The 20274-nt window shown below is 46.7% G+C and overlaps 2 protein-coding genes across 6 annotated transcripts in view; one reads left to right on the forward strand and one right to left on the reverse strand.

Moving 5' to 3' along the window:
• Positions 1 to 3971, forward strand: part of LOC136433257 (ral GTPase-activating protein subunit alpha-1-like) — a 61736-nt gene extending 57765 nt beyond the window's left edge. For 4 of the 5 annotated variants that reach the window (XM_066425277.1, XM_066425278.1, XM_066425280.1 and 1 more), the window contains 2 exons: positions 48 to 172; positions 2841 to 3971. In XM_066425277.1, coding sequence (XP_066281374.1) covers positions 48 to 172; positions 2841 to 3055 — 340 coding nt within the window. In that variant the 3' untranslated portion in view covers positions 3056 to 3971. Of the gene's footprint in view, positions 1 to 47; positions 225 to 2840 lie in introns of all 5 variants that reach the window. The other variant, XM_066425281.1, reaches the window with a different exon arrangement.
• Positions 3972 to 12469: 8498 nt separating this feature from the next.
• Positions 12470 to 15658, reverse strand: LOC136433261 (insulinoma-associated protein 1a-like). The gene has a single exon (XM_066425285.1). It carries the CDS (start codon positions 15091 to 15093, stop codon positions 13618 to 13620), a length of 1476 nt encoding a protein of 491 aa, XP_066281382.1. The 5' UTR covers positions 15094 to 15658; the 3' UTR covers positions 12470 to 13617.
• Positions 15659 to 20274: the final 4616 nt, after the last annotated feature.

The following is a 20274-nucleotide window of genomic DNA, read 5'->3' on the forward strand; positions in this document are numbered from 1 at the left end:
TTGTGAGTTTAATCAAAACATGAAGAGACCTTGACACATTGCTCCAGCTATGAGGAGAGGGCCAAGTATGTGGAGACCATTGTACAGCAGCACAAAGACCTGACCACTTTTGAGGAGTTCTCTGCCAGTGTGTACGCACCAGCCATGGGCAAAGGTGCGGAGGCCAGCTCAGGTCAGTTGCACTGAGCACTCACACAGTGGCGTGGAAGTGAATACCAGAATAGGTGTGTATGGGTGGTTTGTATGTCGTCTGTGTTGTGTTGTGTCTGTACATAGTTTTACCTGTATGTTGTAGTGTTGCTAAATTGTGATTGAGTAGACATAAGTCAGTAAGACAGTCTGACTTTTAAAGACTTGATTGACAGGATATCTTGTCCCTATCTTGTGTTGCCAAATGTAGCTAGACCAAGGCTCTCTCCAGCATCTGTCCTTTTCATCCATACCGGAACAAATTCTAACCCCAATTGAAGAACAAAAATGAGAGTTTAACTTCATGACATTTTCATCAGGTTCAACCAAAACTTTCCAAAAAAATTATGACATGAAGCACTTTTAATCCCCCCCCCCCCAACAAAATGTGTGGAATAACATTTCAGAGGGTTGAAATTACAAACCCGCCTATTAAAGCCACACGTCTGAGATGAGGAACAAAAATGTTGTGCTGAAGAGAGCCCTGAGCAAGACTGTAAAGTAATCCATCTGTTTTCCTCTATATAGAGAAATAGAGTAAGCCTATCATGACTCCATGTACCAGTCATGTGTGATTGACATTTACAGGGAAACATAATCCTCACAGAGCACCCTGATGTTGCCGTGTGGAACAGACTTCAATGGTGTTTAAGAAAATAGAACAACTGCCTTAGAATGAATTTCCTTTGTACCTGACAGGATGAATCCAACAAGCTGCGGTGGAAAATCTGACATACTTCTAATCAATCAGTAATGTTCCATAGCAGTCGTGTGGATGTTATGTGTACATAACTAAAGGTGCATTAGCAGATTGGTTTGGTACGATGGAGAGGTTTTAGGTTTCCCCAGCGAAAGGTAATCATAGATATAAGGCAGGATGCTTGCAGTGCCATTAGGCTTTATGGCTGCTTGGACACCTGAACTTTTCAAGAGGGAATGTTGGGGGCAGCCATTGCCACTGTGTTCATTGCACTGTTTAATGTTGGATCACATATACTATCATATTTCCCAGCTTGAGGTCGCACTGGTGCTTTAGTCACTGCATATCTCTTTTTAAATGACCATGCTACTATCTTTAGGACTGCAATTTCTGCTTATCCCATTTTCTCCATTTTATTTCTAGGGCATAAGGGTGGAATGAGCAGTTGTTACCATCTCTTTTATTCAAATGAATATTGTTCTTTCACAGCAAATGTTCATCTGATTCCTTCATGACAAGTGATGGGAGGGAGAACGTAACATTTTACACCAAGACTAACAATCTCCAACCATTCCATATGGTAGGAACCTAGTAATTGGACTGACGTGGCCAGATCTTGACAATGTAGGAGTTTGTTTTGTGGGCAGGAGTTGGCTTTTAATCACACGTCACCTGTCAGAGCCAGGCACCCATCAGCAGGTGAACAGCACCATTACCGCTGGGTAAATGGCATCCTGGTGTCAGCGACCTCCCCATAACCTCCCACAACCGTCGTAACGACAGAGTGCTGCCATGTAACAGGTGGTTGAACAGGAGCCAAGGGAGCGGGGCAGAGTCAACACGAATGGAGAATCCTGCGGAGGATATTTACAGCTCCCCGGCGCGTGCAGACCTGCATGAGGAGGGCAGGAAGCCTCCTGAGTGTTGTTGGCACACACCGTGTGGGCGGTGATGACATGCGCTAATGAAACCGTACTAATTTGCCCCGGAGTGAACATGATGACAGGGACCACATGACAGTGTAGGTAGAGTGTTGGGGTTGACACAGGTATTCCTGCCAGCTGTGAGTGGGCAGGTGGTGGGGAGAGGCCACACCCCTGTTGGCCTACCTGTTTGTACTGTGCCTATATGCCGAAATCTCTTCCCTTTCAGTACAGTCGGATGGGCGGTACCAACAGCTTTATTAAGAGCAATTTATTGTCTCATAATTGATATTGAGGTTTTCTCTACTGACTATGATTGCCTTGTGTTAACCATCAGCGGCAGTGTTTACCTCCACAGTGTACGAGCACGTTATTTCTGTGATGGATTGAGAGGTTTTGCACGACACCGTTTTTTTAAATGTCACAATGACTATAACTGTTTACAAGGCAAACATTTTCCTGAGTGAAAAATTCCTCAAACAGCCCTCTCCACTGAGCGTTGATTATTCATGTCATGGCGCTCTGCTATAATTAGGTCCCCTGCCTGGTAACTTTGTGTCATTTTGGCAATACTGCCTGACAAATCATTAAAGTGTTGTAATATTGGCTTGAACATTTGCTTTCTATTCAAGTGGCTGAATGCCAAATTATGATTTCTCTGCTGGCATCACCGTCTACCTGCATGTGAACATAATGATAATAAAGACAATAATGAGTTGAACCCATAGATGTGAGAATGCATCTGATCATTTACATTATAATCTTCACAGGTGGAACCAGGCAGATGGAGGACAGGGTGGAGTCTAATGATGATTTTCCATCTATACATCATCATGTACCTCTTAACATCTCAAACCTGAAAAACACATGTGAGGATCTGATCTAACACATTGCAATCTCTACAGGTGGAACTAGTCAGATGTAGGTCAGGGTGATATCAAATGCTAATTTTCCATCTGTACCTGTGAACATCTCAAACGTGAAACACACACGTGAGTTTCTGACCTTTCACACTGTAACCTCCACAGGGGGTAGCCAGCGTGACACAAACCAGTCTGATGCTGGGCAGGGCGGTGCGGAGGGGGAGGGTGGGGTGACGCTGCGGCACCAGCAGGGCTCCCCCAAACTGAGGCACAGGATGTCCATGAAGATCCGGAGGAGCTCTGGCCCCAAACTGCCCCACAGCAGCTCCAGCAGCACCACCCCGCCGGAGAGCCCTAACGTCAGGGGGAAGAAGACATAGGACCGCCGTCTGTACATGTGCACAGAAATGTATTTTAGATGTTGTATTATAGGAAAACAAGCCAATCTACAATCCTGCTACCATAGTAGTTATGATTGCTTTAATCTGCTCTTATCAAACAAGCAAATCCTTCTTTACAGTAGTCTAAAGAGCCTATTGATGCAACTTTGCACCAAGTGAAATCCAGTACTGGTGAATGCTCTAATGAGAGATATCCCATGTCCTGATCTTGCCTGTAACAATATCCATGGTAAAACCACCTTATTCCCGAGATTCATATTGAATGGTTAACTTTTCAATTGATATTTTTTTCACGCTCCCCATCTTTAAAAGTGTTATGAAAATTATGAGTTGCAAAGTTAGGCAGATTTATTTCAGACAGATTATGCTAGATGTGGTGCCAAATGTTGGAAAGAAAAACACTTGTGTTACAGATTTGTCTAAAGTCAACAGAGTTGAGGCAATGAATGGTTGATATTTTATATGTATTTAAAAATCAATGTTAGATATACTTAACACCATAAAGGGGTGGAGCTGTAGCTTGCTTGAATTAGCTATAAATGTCAGGAGCAAAATTGCTGTACAAAAGTGTTCACATTAAAAATGTCAAAATGTTATGATGGAATCCTTCCAATACAAAATGAAAGCCTATACTGTATGAATAAAGAATGTTCTGTAAATATGTAATAAGACGGGAAAAATTCTCAATTGATGCTGCAATTGTCTGTATATGACCGCTTTATCCAGGGGGAGGGGCACTAAATAACAGCTAGGAGAAATTTTTGTATCAATGAAGAATTGGCTGCACTTCAGGCTGACAGTGCTCTGCAAGACGTGGTGGAACCAGCAAATCATCTCTGTACATTGGTAATTTGGGGCTGATCTCCTTCCTTAATAAAACTGGAAAGCGTATAAACGGCATTGTGTGGCGTCTGTCGTTGCTTTAGAATACATGTAGTTTCAAGTTCCCCCTTTGTTGTAGACCGTTACTCACCAGGATGTTGATAACAGTGAAAGCAGGGTTTATATTGCTGCTTCTATATTGGCTCATATTCAATATAGCCTGTATCCATTACGTTTCCTGTTTTTGTCTATGACGTGTTTTGCTGCCGCTACAGTAACGAACTTCCAACATGAAAAGGTTTTCACGCATTTATATCTACTAATTGATTATGATATTCTCCCTTTGATTGAATATTCAACCCTCAAGCCCGTCAATCTTGGGATGAAAGTACCTTGTAATTGCCTCAGTATTGAATTGAAAATGTTCGACAAATGGAGTCTTCACGGCATGATAGAAAACGTTAGCGGATGATAAACGGAACAGTGTTGGCGCTTTTGTCGCAAGGAAGCATTTATGTTATTCCACCCAGGGGTGGGAAGCTATTGAGTGAAGTAACCTGTTGCCGTGTATGCGTTAAGTTCCAACGGTGGTCCTCATTGGCTATCCGACTTTGCCTGCCAAATTTGACAAGTTGTGTGATGCTGCGTTCCCACGAGAACCAAGGTTATGTTGCGGTTGGAGACGCGATCTCCACCGTCCTGTCATTGTTGGACCCCAGGCGTTGCTAATGAGGCCTGTTGTTGGGACCATTACACCCCGACCTTTCCGTGGTGCGGCCTGGGGACAGGGGTGGGGGCGGCACGTGCCGGGCAGGGCTGCGCGCTCTGTGCACCTGCGACAAGCGTGGGAAACACCTAGCCTTGGATGCAAATTCAGCACGCTGGACAGGTGTCTTCCTTAACGTGCAACTAGAGCATTCCCTCCGATTCAAAATCATCGGTTACTTTTAATTGCTAGTAAGAACAAAGCAAAAGATGATATTTGGGTAGGTTAGAAATGTTGGACAGGGGTAAACCACCGAAGATGATTTCTGTCGACCCGAATTTGTCAGTGTTAAGTCGCGCGTCCCTAACGTTACCCCTCTGGGCTATTGTGAGAGGCGCGTCATGCACCTGTCGACTGATGAAACCGTGCTGCCCTAACAGTGAATAAACCGCTAAATAACCTTCATTAACCTAACGCTACAACGCAAAACGTACAGCTCAATAGCAGTGCGGATTAAATGTATATGATTATTCGATCTGCCACTGATGGCGAAACTTTCCCACCGTTAACTATAGCGTGTGTATCATTGATAAGAGGGGTGGATTCGGTTGGGATCACTGTACTTTCCGCGTCCCTTACTGACCCTGCCTTTGTTCCTGGTATTTTACCTTACAATCCACCTGTCGGGCGAACTCGTGGGAAATTCACCGACTCCAAAGCACAAGTGAAAGTGGAGGCGTGGCCTGTCTGGGATTTAACCGCACTTTCGCGTCCCCTCTCGTTTGCAGCTTTTGTTCTTGTACATATGCGTGTCTCGGGCTTGTTATCATACCGCCGCCCGAGGGCATGTACGACCGTTCCTTGTTGTTTTATTTTGTACCTCTATATGGATTAGTAGAAGATGAATCCTTTGCCCATGATTGGCTGAGAAAATATGGCTATGTCCTCTAAAGCCCCGGTCACACTAAACTCACGTCGTACCTACGATGCACGTACGATGCATTTCCCGTACAACGCAGGTAAATCGCAGGTAAATCGCAGGTAAATCGTAGGTAAAATCAGCTATCGCAGAGCGTCGGGTGATGTTCAAAATTTTCCGGCGTCGTGCGATTTGTCACGTGTCGCTCATCTCATATGTGTGCACGTTTCATCTGACCTTTGCAAGATGGTGATGCCACCAGAAAGAATCAGGCTGGTGTGACTGCAGATACAGCTAAATAAAGTACAGGGAAGGCAAGCTGTAATTTTGGCAGCCCTCATCAGGGTTCTGCAAGAAAGACAGAATGCGAGAAGGCGACGGAGGTGGTGGGCGAGGCCGTGGATCCAGCGGTGGACCTTACTAGGCCAATACGACACACTTTTGATTGAGTTGGCTCGAGAGTGTGGTGGGGACTACTTCAGAAACCAAAAGCAGTCGAGCGCATAGTGAGCGCTGCTATATGTTTGCATAATCTCATGAGAGAAAGGTACCCAGGCTTACAAAACAGAGACTTGGGGCCAGGGGGGCAAGTTGTCCCTGGGGCATGGAGGCAGGCCGGGATGTTTGGATGAGATGCGAAATGTGCGGGGGGGGGGGGGGGGGAATGTGGCAAACACAGAGGGAAAACAGCTAAGAGTCTATCTGAAACAGTACTACAATAGCCCTGTGGGTTCCTTGCCATGGCAGCACCATATGATATAGGCCGATTTGCATGTATAGATATGTGCGCTGATGATGGCTTCAGTTGTTTTTAGTTTATGACAACAGAGACGCATAAGCATAAAGATATGTCTTCTAGTAACTTTATTTTTCACCCCTTAATATCAAGATATGTTAATGAAATAATCTTTACAAATCACCCTTTCACATCCGGGGCAAACTGGCTTGGACAAAATATCGTTTTGTTGCATCGCATCCTTATTCTTTTAATGTATTAGAACGCCTCCTTATTCAGTTTTGTTTTCGAATTTATAAAAAAACGTTACAGTAATTTCTCAAATCTCAAATCTTTCTCAACTCTTTATTTGTTTGAAACAACCTCACAGAAGTACATATAATTCGTACAGATACTTGCGTTGATCTTACATGATAACACACCTATGTGCACAATATTGCCTTAAACAACCACTCAGAAGTAAAGATATAAAACGAGGGTGAAACGAAAACATTCCAACTGATCATGGAGCACAACATTTCTTTATGGTTTGATACATATCTTCAGTGGGATGTACTGATAACTGAAAGTGAAGTGCATGTGACAGCAATTTACTGCAAAATGAAAGTTTCAGTCTTTTTAGTATCTTTCTTTCGTTAAGAGATACAGGATGATATGTTTACAACATAAAGCAATCGTTGATATCAATAAAAAACTCAGTTCTGGTCGTCCTGCTGGTTGTGCTGCTGTTCCCGGGTGTCTGTCAGCTTCAGATAGCCGTGACACCAGAGTATAGCATACAAACGTCACACCATAAGTCCTTGGGTAGGTTCTTCAGGGAATGAGGTCTGATCTAATTATGAACACACGTGTGTATAGCCATGAAACAATCGTATGCATCACCTGTGCGCGATACTCGATCTGACACGTGGAAAATTGTAGCCTTGAAAGCAGGCTCTTCAGCGGTCGCGCTGTACACCAGTTGCCACTGTGCTCTGGTGGATGCACGTCTCAACAACATCGACAATATCAGGGAAAACTGAAACCATCAGAACACGGTCGAAATGTGTAAATTTTTCATCTCATTGGTATAAAAAGAAGGCCGTAGTGAAGTCTGTATTGGGGGCAATAAAAATCGTACGGCGACGGAAGCAAAATTTTAAACATGTTCAAAATCATCTTTAGCTGTATTTTCCGGCGTAGGACGCTCGGCGATGGCTACTTTTACGTGCGATTTACCTGCGATTTACCTGCGATTGACCTAGGTACACTAAAAAAAACCATTGTACGATGTACCTACGTTTTATGTGACCACCACTTTGTATGTGTTAACTATTGCACCCGGTTTTTCCCAAACGTACGACGTACGGCGCTGTCATGACGGAAGAAACCCCATCGCAGGTACGACGTGAGTTTAGTGTGACCATAGCTTAAGTAGAACCGATTCCGCCCGCGTCGCCAGTAGTCAATCTGCAGCAAAACTCGCCTGAGCATCAAGTGTTATGAAGCGTGCGCTCGGGAGAATAGAGTCGTTAAATGCGCGATATAAGATAAATTGGCGGTGATTTGGAGTCGGCTTAACCCGTAATTTTCCCAACCGTGTGTGAACTGTCGATCACAATATCAAAGGAGCGTCACACTGAAATTTCTGATCATCATCTATGCGCGGTTTTGTAGAAAATTGAGCATTTTGGGGCTGTATAACATATGCGGCGTGCAATTAGGACTTAATACGAAGACTAGCGCGTATACAGCCATGCATGGTTCTTGAATTAATGGCCGGCTCTGACGCGCTCTATCATTTTGATGTATTACATTATGATGACAAACGCTATCACGTAATGCTTCATCAGTGGGGCGGTTATCCCACACCCGGGGGACTACACTCTGTACACGGGCCATGTCAATTCTCTTCACCTTTGTGCACAAGAAAATACACACACGGTGTGTACTGACACCTAGAGCGATGTAACAGTTTCTCCCAACTATTTCCTGGAAAACATTGCTGCAAACTGGGTTAATTTGTCGGGCAGGTGGCGCAGGTAACCGTTACATGACAGCTCGTTCCCAGGGGTCACCTGGCCGCGGCGGTGGCGACTGACTCCTCCGTGAGTGAGTCATGGCGCACCAGAAGGGATCAATCAGGGCTATCCCCGGCCAGGAACAACATACCGCCGTCTTGTGATGGATGGGGTAGCGTCGCCGACGCTTGCCTGGCTACGGGCGTTAGTAAGCCTCGCGGCTTGCCGACAGGTGATAGCGCCAGTCAGGAGCACACCTTACCGGGGGGAATACACTGGCGCGGGTCGGATACTATCTTGTCTGTACCCCGTCACCACTGTCTCCAGCATAACAGCACGCAAATTGCTTATTCTGACGACAATACCCAAAAGACTTCGCCGTCCTTTCTCTGCCGTCATCGCATAGTTATTTATATGAAAGCACACTGAAAGCGTAAATCATACAACCAATTCGGGAAGATCCAGTTTTCAATAGCAGACAGACAATAAAATTCATTTTATTGTAAGGATTTGATACCATGCGTGTTCAAACATGACGAATTATTATTTTCTGCAGATAGACGAAATTGTTAGTAGTTTATTCCTATTAAGATGGGGAATTGACAACAGGCCCAATTAGATTCCTTTATGAGCTGCCAGTCAGGTGAGCTGACCGTTAGGTGATGGCGTCCCCACCCCTGTAATCACGCCACACAAAGGAAGTCTGGTAACGGTTTCTGTGTGTGTTCTGTGGAGGGTTACGATGCCGATTCTCTTATTTACAGCACACATCAGGACAATAGGCGGTGCTGTCAACAGTGACAGACGTGTCTTTACTTCATAACGGATTGTTAAGCTGTCGAACCGTTAGGTGGTAGCGTCCCTTCCTGCCACTACAAAGAAACTCATTGTTGATGATAGATATGTAACGCGAAGTTCTATCTTTTGTCTCGGATAGCGTCTACGGGTTTATTCTCAGCAAACTGTTCTTAGGACATAAGATAACTGCCCAAGACCAGAGTCGTGGGGATATACAATTTTCAGAAATCATTGTTGCTTAATCCCAGTTGTTGCTTGCTATGATGCCGTTTTAAATAAAAACTCTTACATATACACAAGCACTTCCCTTCGGACGCCTACGATCTGCATACTTCTGCAGCAGCCAATAAACGCCATGACAGATTTAGGACACATTTTTCATATTTTACGAAGCAAAATAACGTAACAGGTGGTTGTTAATACTCGTCTAAGTCCCCTTCCCCGAAAAAAAAACTTATTTCGTCTGACACTATTCGTTCCCTCGCCATAAACCATACCGTTTACGTCGTGTGGAAACGAGGCTGGGCACATCTGTGTTTCATGGCAGCTTTAATAATTTCCCATCCTGCAATATGGAGTCATCAGGTGGCAAATCCTGCAGAGCAAACAGGAAACAACCCCCGTATTGTTCTCCGTGTCATTAGTGCCATTAAGCTGTATTGCAACAGAATTGAAAAAATCTTGTTCTATTTTCGTTCATTTTAAACGACAGTCGCGTGGGCCTTTAAAAACTGTCTGCCGAAAGGTCAGGCGGGTCCGGCCCACTTCCAGTCGGCTGGCGATGCGGGAATTTAATTTAGAGCTAGATACTCGCCGCACACAAACGCCGCTGCCGTGACGTCGTTCCTTCAAACGATATTGGGGCAGCGGCAGGTCAAATGGCGAGACATATGAGGGATAGCGTCGTTTAGCATTTCATTAATTTATCACAGGATTTCGCACCGGTTACAACAGCAAGGGCTCGTTCTGATTTTCAACCTTTTTTAGTGAATTGATCGGAATCGGGCCTCAGTTTGCTTCTGAGTCGTCCCTTGCTGGACAATAACGTGTAACTGCTCTATATGGTGGCTGTCAAACCCATGGTTATTGTACACGTAGTACCGCACATATCGCACTTTATATACATGCGTCGTTCCACCAACTTGAAATCGGTTTAGGTGAGTTCCATTTACGAAAATTTCTTACAATCCACTCCGTAGACTGCTAGATTTGAGAGCCAGAGGTCATTGTAGTATTACCACAAAAGGGAGCTTTATGCAAATTACCCAAACATGATAAATTGTTAGCCAACTACACAACTGTATTTGATTTGCCAGTTTGGACTTGAAGCGCTCGTCTGAAAAGTTGTATACATTAAACGCATTTTAAACAACGTCGGTCATGATGCTTTATTCGACTAATGGAAATCTGATATTTCAATCTCGTCGTACCAGGTAGTTCTTTATCGAACAATCTAGTCGCCTCGGGCAGAAGGCCGCGGAGCTCTTGGACCCAGAGCCGGGGGTCGATGCACCCCGCCGGCGCGCTGCTCACGTCTGAGCGCCCCCGCACAAAGCCCGGCCCGTGGCTTGTGTCTGTCGCGTGTCGGTCACGTGGCCAGAGGAGCCAGGCCCCCTCGTACGGCCTTCCCCCAACCGAGTCAGGAGCAGACGACGCTCATTAACAATTTATGATCCACATCATCGTGTTTATGACATTCATTATTCAACAAGTCCTGCACATGTTCGGTAGCCGAACTTAGACAGGTTTGTCTGTTTTACAATGGCGTTTAGACGATTGTACTGTGTTGACGCTTTATAGACTTTGACGTGAGATCCTTCGGACCAGTTCAGACCCCTTTGTACGGGAGGTGCGGCTTTGTCTCGCACCTTGGAGCGCCATATTGAACAATGGATAATAACGTGTTTGAAGAAGAGAAATCACAGTTCGGCCCATTAAACTCCCAAAATACACAATTTGAGAGACACTCTGGTGGCAGCTTTCTCACCTCGGGTGGCGCCTATCCATACATAGCCAATCATTTCGCCCAAAGTTCATCATTACTAATGTGCTTTAACAGTGCTAAGCATATTGTCTTTTCTTCATACAACGTAAGCTCTACCTACGGCTAAGCACATCTTTACAGATTCCCCGAAAGCCGGAAGTTCTCAGGACGGGCTTGTATCTTTGGATGCGCGCAGGTAGATTTTTACACACGGCTGTTTCAGAATCAGACGTAACCATAGCAACGCGCTTTAAAAAGCGCCATCTCTATGCCATGGTATCAGTTGATAATTACCATGCATTGTGTGCTGAGTCACTGGAGTATTCTTATTGATTCACAACGGACATACCAGATTTACGCCAAGGTTACGTATGGTTGGGAAATATGGCCAAAAATAGTCGATAGGTGGAGCTCCCACAGAAACCTGCTCATATTCATTTCAATGGATCTTGCTTTGAAATTGAATCCGCGCAACCCGAGTGCACGGATTCTATGTTTAGCCAATGAAACACTTTTCAATCAACGGCAGGGCGCCGAAAACGGCTCCTCCTAATCTTGCCCACTGAACGCAGGCGATCCTTTGTCCCGGAGGTAGCTTCCCAAGACTTTCAGCATGCAAGGCTTGATAGTGGACAAATCTTTCTCGTCCTTTCCTTTAATTTTGGAACATTGCTGAACGAAGAAATGGTACAAATAACGCCGCAGCTCGCGGAACCGCCTGCCCGAGCAGTGACACACAAAGAAAGGCCGCCCTCTCCATCGGACCACGTCACCTGGAGGGAGACGGAATTTGTCAGGCTGTAATTTGGCCATGTTTGATTGATGTTGACTGCCGTTATCTTTCAAACATAGCGGACCGTGATTCAACAATCTACCTTTATTCTCTACATCTGGGGGTAGTTACCTTTCTTCGTTGTGTATGGACTTGTTTCAAAGGTATACATGCGGCAGACGCCGGTATAGTCAATGCACGGGCCCATATGTAATCATCCTTTTTTTTCAGTTTGTCGACCACAGCCTCAGAGCATAACTGGCTTGTAGCTTACATCAGTAACTTGTTCTTTTAATAGAAGTAAGTTCGATAGCAGCACATGAAAATACCTGTGACGCTACTTTACTTTGTGCGTGGCACAAAATCAGTAGAATTTTTACCGAAGGCCCGTAAACCTTTACCGCTTTTACTTCTTGCATACAATGCGGGCAGCTGCACACGTTATGGATGTATTAATCGGACGGTAGCATCTCCTGACCACCTGTTTCACGCAACAATACAGCCCGTACGGCACCGAAAGGGGGATTAATTACCGCGCCTGTGTCCTACAGACTGCGTTTTTGTTTTGTTCCCCGATCTGCCATTCATACACACACGCACGCGCTCACACACATAAACATACACAACTCTACTTAACCATCAACCAAGACAAGATATGAAAATTCACATTTTATTAAATATCGGTTTCGCTTGATGTATATAAACGCGTTTCATCAAAACTCACATCATAGACTCTCGGAATATGTCGGCTCGTACACAAATATATTCTCGGTAATGAAGGCCTCCGGCAATTACGGTTTGGAAAATTCTCGCACAAATACAAAACGCCTGGGACAAAATAGCTCTACTGTTTACAAAATGTTTGTTTTGTACAAGAAATGATTGTTACTTGAGCAAAATACGCTATACTAGCTTTGTCTACCTTAGCTCTACACTAGGCAGTTGTACAACAGTATACACAAAGGACTGTGAATGGTGTAGGTCCAATTCTATGACGCACCCGCGCCCTTGTACAGTCTTAAAAACTATTGTCACTGCGTTTCACTGTGAAAATAGACCTGGCTATATGTCTTTTACTAAAATAGGCTCCAAACGTAGCCTGTCCATTCTTCTCTACAGCACTTGATAAGGGCACATGGAGAGGGCACAGTTTGCGTGGAATGGCACGGGTCATGTACACCGTTACGATTACCGCTTCCACCGGTCACGGCAGAGCTCGCTCCTACGCTACCAAACCTATCGATTAGCTATTGCCTTGCCCGACCTTAAAGCTTTCTGACAGCTATAAACTACACATATTCACTGTCACACAGACACTTAACTGTTTGTACAACTTCTAAAGGCGACGAAACGCATCATAAAGGTATAATTTGTACAATTAAAAACACCATTTTCTAAATGAGATCTGATATTTGGCATGTGGTATGAGATTTGGTCACGGACTGTTCTCTCTTTGTTCATACAAAACAATAACGACGACAAGGCTGCAAGCAACCGTTATAAGCTGTCAATATATTAGAATTGTCTCTCACAAACACAGCAACAATATAATTTATCAACATAGAATTCTCAGAATCTTAAAACAATCATAGAACACAACTTCAATCATAGACTTACACACAAAAACATCACATTAGTGTGATAAACGTTACTAACAGTTCAAGAGTTCGTTGTTTCAGTACCGGTGGGTTGTGTGTAGGTACGTACGTGAGTTGTCAGTCACTTCTCTTGCTACCGCGTGTCTGCTGTTTTTAGAGGGTTTGTTCTGTGTTTCTAAGTTCAGTCAGTACGTGTACACGCGTGTTTAGCAGACAGCGGGCGCGTGGCGGGCTGGCACGGGCTGCAGGAGGATGACTTGTCGGTTCTCGGAGGGGTGGCACTTGTTGATATGGCGCGTGAGTCCCGGCGAGCTGTAGAAGGTGGCGTCGCAGTACTTGCACGAGAAGATGTCGGAGGAGTGCATCCTGACATGCCGGTCCAGAGCGGCCTTGTTGGGGAAGCCTGCGCCGCATTCGGGGCAGCAGTGGTCCTTAGGGCCCATGGAGTGTCCGAGGATGTGTTTGGCCCTGTTGGCGAGCGTGCGGAAGACTTTGCCGCATAGGTGACAGGGGTAGCTGGGCTCTTCCTTTCCCTCTTCGTGCTGTAAGATGTGTTTTCTCAGGTAGGCCTGGCGTCGGAATTTCTTCCCGCACCGGTCGCACTCGAACCACGGCGTGTCGGTGTGGACAGAGTCGCGGTGGTGGGAGGCGTCCGTGTGGGGGCTGGGGGTGCTGCGATGGCTGCCCGCGTCGCTGTGGGTCTCGCTGGCACTCTCGGGATGCGGGTCTCGGTGGTAGGCGGCCTCGGGATGCTTGGCTCCGGCGGGGGACAGTGGCATCACCCGGGAGGGGGAGGAGGCTGCGCTGTAGCGGCTGTTAGGTGATTCGGTGGGCCGGGGTTTGTGCCAGCGGCGGTGGGAGGCCAGGTTGGCGGGGCAGTTGAACACCTTGTCACACTCCGGACACCGGTACTCGACCCTGACAATGCGAGAACATTTGTGCTGCGCCAAGGTGAAGGGATCGGTGTACTCTTCCTTGCAGAGCTGACAGACGAACGCGCCTCCTCCTGGTTTCTTGTTTGTGGGGTTTGTTGTTTTGGAAGAGTTGTTGTTGCTGTCACCGTTGTCCTTGTCCTTCTGTTTCTCTGCCTCAGCTGGTGCCTGTGTGATCCTCAGCCCCAGGACCGGAGAGGTGGTGTCTTCGTCGAAATGGATTTTTCTGACGGCTTTGGACTTCTTGATGGGAGACTTTGGCTTGCGCTCGCCGTCAGGATGCGGCCGTTTTGCAGACCCAGAGTTTGGTGACGGAGTGTCCGAATACTTCTCCCTGGGTCCGCCGGAAGCTGGGCTGAAGCTGTACTGGTCAAACATCATCGGGGATGGGAAGGCGTGAGCGGACAGAGGAGAGCTGGACTTGTACCCGAAACTCTCCCTCAGCGCCGGGTCTGCCTCACGCGTGACCGGCCGGATGGGACTGTAGGTGAACTGTGGTGAGTCAGGGTACGCCGGCTGGCAGGGATGCCGCCGTACCGGGCTGGCCTGTGCGCCGACGCTCACGTTCGGGATACTGGAGATGGCGATGAACGGAGAGACCTCGGGGCGCGCTGGTGAGAGCTGCGGCAGGGCCAGTGGTGGAGAGACCGGCGGCTCCATCTTCTGTGTCGCCACGCCATCCTCGTCCCGCTGCCGGTACGACACGGGAACGAACTTTTTCCCTCTCTTGACGAGAAATCCTCTCGGCATGGCTGGTTCTGCTCGGTGGACGTTCGGTATAGCGGACTGGACGGCGACTTGTGCGGAGGAAGCCGGGACGGTTGTAGCAGCGGTATGGAGGAAGCTCTTCTAAGGAATGAGCCTGTGTGAGAGAATGCTGCGTAGCTATGGGCGTCAGCGCTGCGTATGGTGGAAGAGACTTCCTGTAGACGCTAGTCCAATCGTCACCGCCTGATCTGAGCAGATGGACCTGTGTACACGGCCTTTTACAGATTTATGCAAACTGGGCCTTATTGATATGTATGCCACACGCCTGGCTCCTCCTTTGTTGAAAGTTGTTTTGTGTATTGAAATCTGCCCACGTGCCCGTTCTTTGTTCTCCTGCTGTTGCTGGCGCAAGTGGTAATGACGTCGCCGAGATTCCCGGTCCCTAGAGCCCTCGACCAATCAGGACTCGTTCTCCGGCCAGGTCGTTCCAAAACGTAAAAGCGTCGCCACGCAAAGGCACCCGTTTTACTATTTTACCTGCCGATTTCTTTGTCCTTTTCGCCCGTTACCTGTTGAGGTACCGTTGCATTGTGGGCTCGGATCCACCTTTCAAACTGTGGTGCTTGTGCAGAAATATGACACCCAATTACGCCTTAACGAGCGCTGCGTACCAATGATTGATATTGTGTGATAATGTTTACCCCTGCGCGCGATTGGTCGCCCTCACCACCCCGACGGTTTCTATGGTTGCCTCGCTGCCGATCAAGAACGGAGCACGGGGGAATAATTACCCAAGGTGGCATACCAGAAACAACACGCGAATGGCACGCGAATGGCTGATAACACAACAATGTCGATACGCACTGCTTCGAAACACCAACCCCGGCGTCAACCATGCCCACAGAACAGTCACCCAGTCCTCTTAAGAGTGTTCTGCCCGTCATGGCCTAAAGCCGACATCGTGTAGGCGATCAGCACTTCAGACTTCCTCGTGGCTCGTGCCACAGCCATATGATTTACTCTCCTATCTCCGCCAGAGATAAGGGGTGTTTATGACAGGTAGTGGACATGCTTTCATTCGCTTTGCACAAAGAACCTGCGCACAAGTTCAGTTTGGCGCGCTGGTGTCGGTGTTCGGTATACGTTAGCGGCGCCTAGCGTCGGATGGCGCAGTGTTGCGAGGCAGAAACCACACAGATGCATAATAGTCGCGTGTTGGGGAAAATGAAATTCCACCGAATAACGCACCGTGCTTTAATGCAAACTGGCGATTGCAAACAGAGCTAGAAATTCTAAGCATCTACAAAGTTTGGAGTCGTGTACTTCTCAGTCAGGTGTATTTTTCCACTTCAACCTCTTTGCTTAAACATTCGAACTTAAAAAGATGGGCGAGATATTCTGTTCCGGGCGGGCGGATCCAGACGTAGTTGGATGCCGGGTGATTAAACTGTAATCGCCGAGAAAACAATGAAATGACGAGGCGCATTGTGATGAAATAAGGCTGTATGTTGATGGAGTGCGGGTCCTTGGAGATAGCGTGCATCTGATTTGCATACAGCTGCCCGTGCAATCTTTTGTTCTGTACACCAGAGTGTGTAAATACCTTACCGACGCCAGCGGTCCACTTTATGCCAACATGTACCAAAATCGGGACAGTTTTTACAGAGAAAACCTGAAAAATACGCAAGGTAAAATCGTCCGCAGCTAAAAGTTCACGTGCAATACAGACGCCCTACTCCGAATCAACAGGTCTGCGCTGTAAAGCGGTTCGCGATTCGTTGTGAGGAGGCAAACACAAGCTGCAGTCACGAGCCCGCGGAGGGTTGCTCTTTGAACCACACTGTGGACTATGTATCGACCTTCGGCAAATATTGAAGCTTTTCTAGACGCATGCAAGCTGTCAAAAAAGAAGGACCCACAGGAAGCGAGTGGACCATAAAGTTCAGCCCGCTAGATTAAATATTTGAGGTGTAAATCGCCGTTCGGAGCGGGAGCGATCAAAAGCTGCGGGTAAAATAAATCATTGTTCGTAGAATCGTACTGATGTTGATGCGAACATGGCGCAGTTTTAAGTCGATGTAATCTGCAATATTCATCAGCTTTATTTTCCAATAAATACCGAGACAGAAGGGAGTGATTCCTCCGTCCTTGCCGGCTGTTCTGACAGGATGAATCGGACGTGTTGTCTGTTTCAAACCCGCCGGGACCCTGCCCCCTCCCACAGGGAGCCTGGCGTGTGCCGGCGCGTGCCCCACTCAACACCTGGCCAGACATTACACATTGTACACAGATCAGGGTCCACCGGGGACCTCCCCATTGGCCGCCCGACTGTTTTATCAGCTGCCCGGCGTCGAGGTATTAGGTCGGTCGTACGACTGGAGATGGCTCTGATGACAAACCAAAGCGCGAGTCCTGATAAATGTACAAACACACCCCAGAAGCGAGGCACACGACCTGTTGGAATGTGCGGTTTTTCAGACCACATCTATACTTCCTTCTGCATAAACATGTGGATCACGGTGGTCGCGACGGAAACGAAATGTTCAGTTGGTTTGTGGACCGCACGTCAAAATAACCGGATATCAGGCGAAAGTCTTGTTCGTTCATTAATTTTTGCTTACATTCTGTGTGGTCAAATCACGGGGGTGATAGGGCAGCATTTGTATCGAACTTGATGCGATGGAAGATGCTACAAATGTCTACATCTATCTTATACAACTATCATGAATCCATGTCATTGATAGTCATCTAAGGGATTCAGCTTTTTCTTGAAAATAACAAAACCGTTTGAGCGTTGATAGGATACTACAACGATTTTGAAAATATCTAACACAATGGCGCATTTGACGATGTTGCGTTTGTAGCGTTACTTTTGTGCACTCTGCAAATCAGTAAGTATGAAGCTGATGCCACAAAGTAATGCATATGTCACAAAATTCTAACTTTTCTGTCACGGTGAATGGCTCGTATAGCTAGTGCCCGTTGAATAACAAAGGAAATTCCTTCTGTGAGATATGGGGATACGTGCAGCATGGATGGCCACAGAAGGGAACAATAGAAAACCATTGTCCCAAACACCATTGTTCCACTTCCAGTTTGGTTGGGAGAAGACAGACGCTCAACCACCTTTAGGGCCGGAGTTAGAGCCTTAAGTCGAGTTGTTGTTAACTGACTACAGACATTTGTACTATCTTGTTATTGGCAAATTATACACGACAGGAAAGACTTGCAAGTTGTTTAGATTTTGATCACAGCAAGAACACACTATCACTACCACCGGCCTGGTCTAGCCATCTGGCCACTACCAAGTTAGATCTCAAAGAAATAATCAATCAATTGTGCTGAAAAGCAATTGGTCATTATCTAAGCCACAGAGGGCACAGTCTGGAAGGTTGAGAAACCATTTCTCAACTTGTGAAAGGTTTGACAGTTCCAAACCCAACAGTTTCCGCCATTACAGCACGGTGGTAATAGTGAACACTGGTCCTTCGGGAAGGAGATGATTTTATTACTGCTGTTCGGGTCTATTTGAAAGAACCCTTCTATGTGTGTGTGGAAATTTCCCTAAGAAGGAAGTGCTTGATATTGCTTGTTCTGCACAAAGTGAGGTATCTATACAAGTTTACAAAATGGGTCTACATTGGCAGGTAACAATATTGGTTCTTTCCACAGCTCCAACTGTAATCAGGCATTTTGTGCAACGGCTATCGAGGTGCATTTCCTTATTTTTTAGTTGAGCCTAACGCCTGATCATCTTTCGAAACACTCGGAGTTGTGGGGTTGAATGAACGGCCTGCCTTAAAATTGGTATACGCAAAGTATAAGTTCTTCGCATGCAGGCGCCTACATAGTCCCGCCACAGTCTTTTCTGAGTGCGTCCCTTTCTGCCAGCGGGGCAAATATGGCTCCCACTCACAAAAGTCTCCGGGGCCAATTGTTTTAATTACCGTCATTTGTTCAAAGGAAGTACGACGTAGCTTCTGATGACTGGTGTTTAACATTATGTCAAGGTCACACCAATTGCAGCACGGAATACGAGGGGGGATGGGCATGTACTACACGTGTAGGTGAGCCAAGGCCTCGCAACCGTACCCAACTTTGGTTGTGTTATTTGTTCTTAAAAATCAGCGTCTTTCTTTCGAAGTTTAAAGCTTAAGGTACTAAATGAAATATAGTTCAGAGAATTTGCTGTTGTTTATTATTTTCAGCCATGTACGGTACAGGCGGATCAATCCACTGCGTAACGATCCTGCTTACACTAAATAAGGGGGGGTTCTCTCCGATTTGACTGGGGTTAAATGGTGACTGTATGGGGTTTTGTGATTATCGTTATACGCTACGATTTTGTGAAATGAATTTATCTACTTACTCCGACGTCCGTTTGGACGAGCTAGTTCCTGGTAGTGAGTGGACTCTTTCTAACACCAGAGCCCATGCAGTATAAGTATGTCTGAAAGATTTTCGTCCATGCAGTGACGCACATCCGTTAATACCAGTACGGCAAATAAGCAGAGGTACGCCGACGATGTTTGCGGTGCAATTGTCTTAAACCCAGAACAGAATAATGTAGAGTCGGGCGGCGGCAGGAAGGAGTGCCTGGTACGTACACAGTGTAAATGGAAGTCAGTATTAATCTGGGCGGCAGCTGCGGCCCCGCCGACATTTTCTCATCAGGCTTACAAACCTTGCCTCTGGTCTCCCAACCAATTCAATGTGCCAATCTCCTCCTGTAATGAAGTGCGTTCCCTGGGCAACAGCGGGCGTCATTCGAATTCCTGTGGAGAAAAGATAGAAACGGCTTTTGTTTGCCGAAAAAGGAAAAAAGATTGCGTCTTCATGCTGGGTTCTCCGGCGGAGTCAGTTAAAATTGGCAGCAAAATTAAAGTGCCGTCAACAGCAGAATCAATGAAGGTGCAATAATGTGTGGAATCTGGAGGGAATAAACTGCTGAGATAAAGTGGAGGGTCACGGGAAAGTAACGTTATGAGTTAAGTTGCTTTTTGTTCTACGCTGACGGAGCGAGGTAAGCGAGGCGATCGGCTCCATCTACCCAGGACGACCGGAGTGACCAGTGTCGGGTCCCTCTCGGACTCGCCGGCCGCGCAGGGGCGCAGGTCTGCACAAAGGGTACAAACAACAGCTCTGCGGAGGAGAATGGCCGCGGGCTGCCTGCTAGCTCGGCACAAAGCGCTGATCCGACAGGCTCGTGACGGCGCAGTGTTG

Source organism: Branchiostoma lanceolatum, chromosome 4 (genome assembly GCF_035083965.1).
Source record: "Branchiostoma lanceolatum isolate klBraLanc5 chromosome 4, klBraLanc5.hap2, whole genome shotgun sequence".
Lineage (NCBI taxonomy): Eukaryota > Metazoa > Chordata > Leptocardii > Amphioxiformes > Branchiostomatidae > Branchiostoma > Branchiostoma lanceolatum.

Coding starts and splice junctions, on each gene's coding strand:
- LOC136433261 (XM_066425285.1), bottom strand. CDS start 15,093: ATGCCGAGAGGATTTCTCGTCAAGAGAGGGAAAAAGTTCGTTCCCGTG.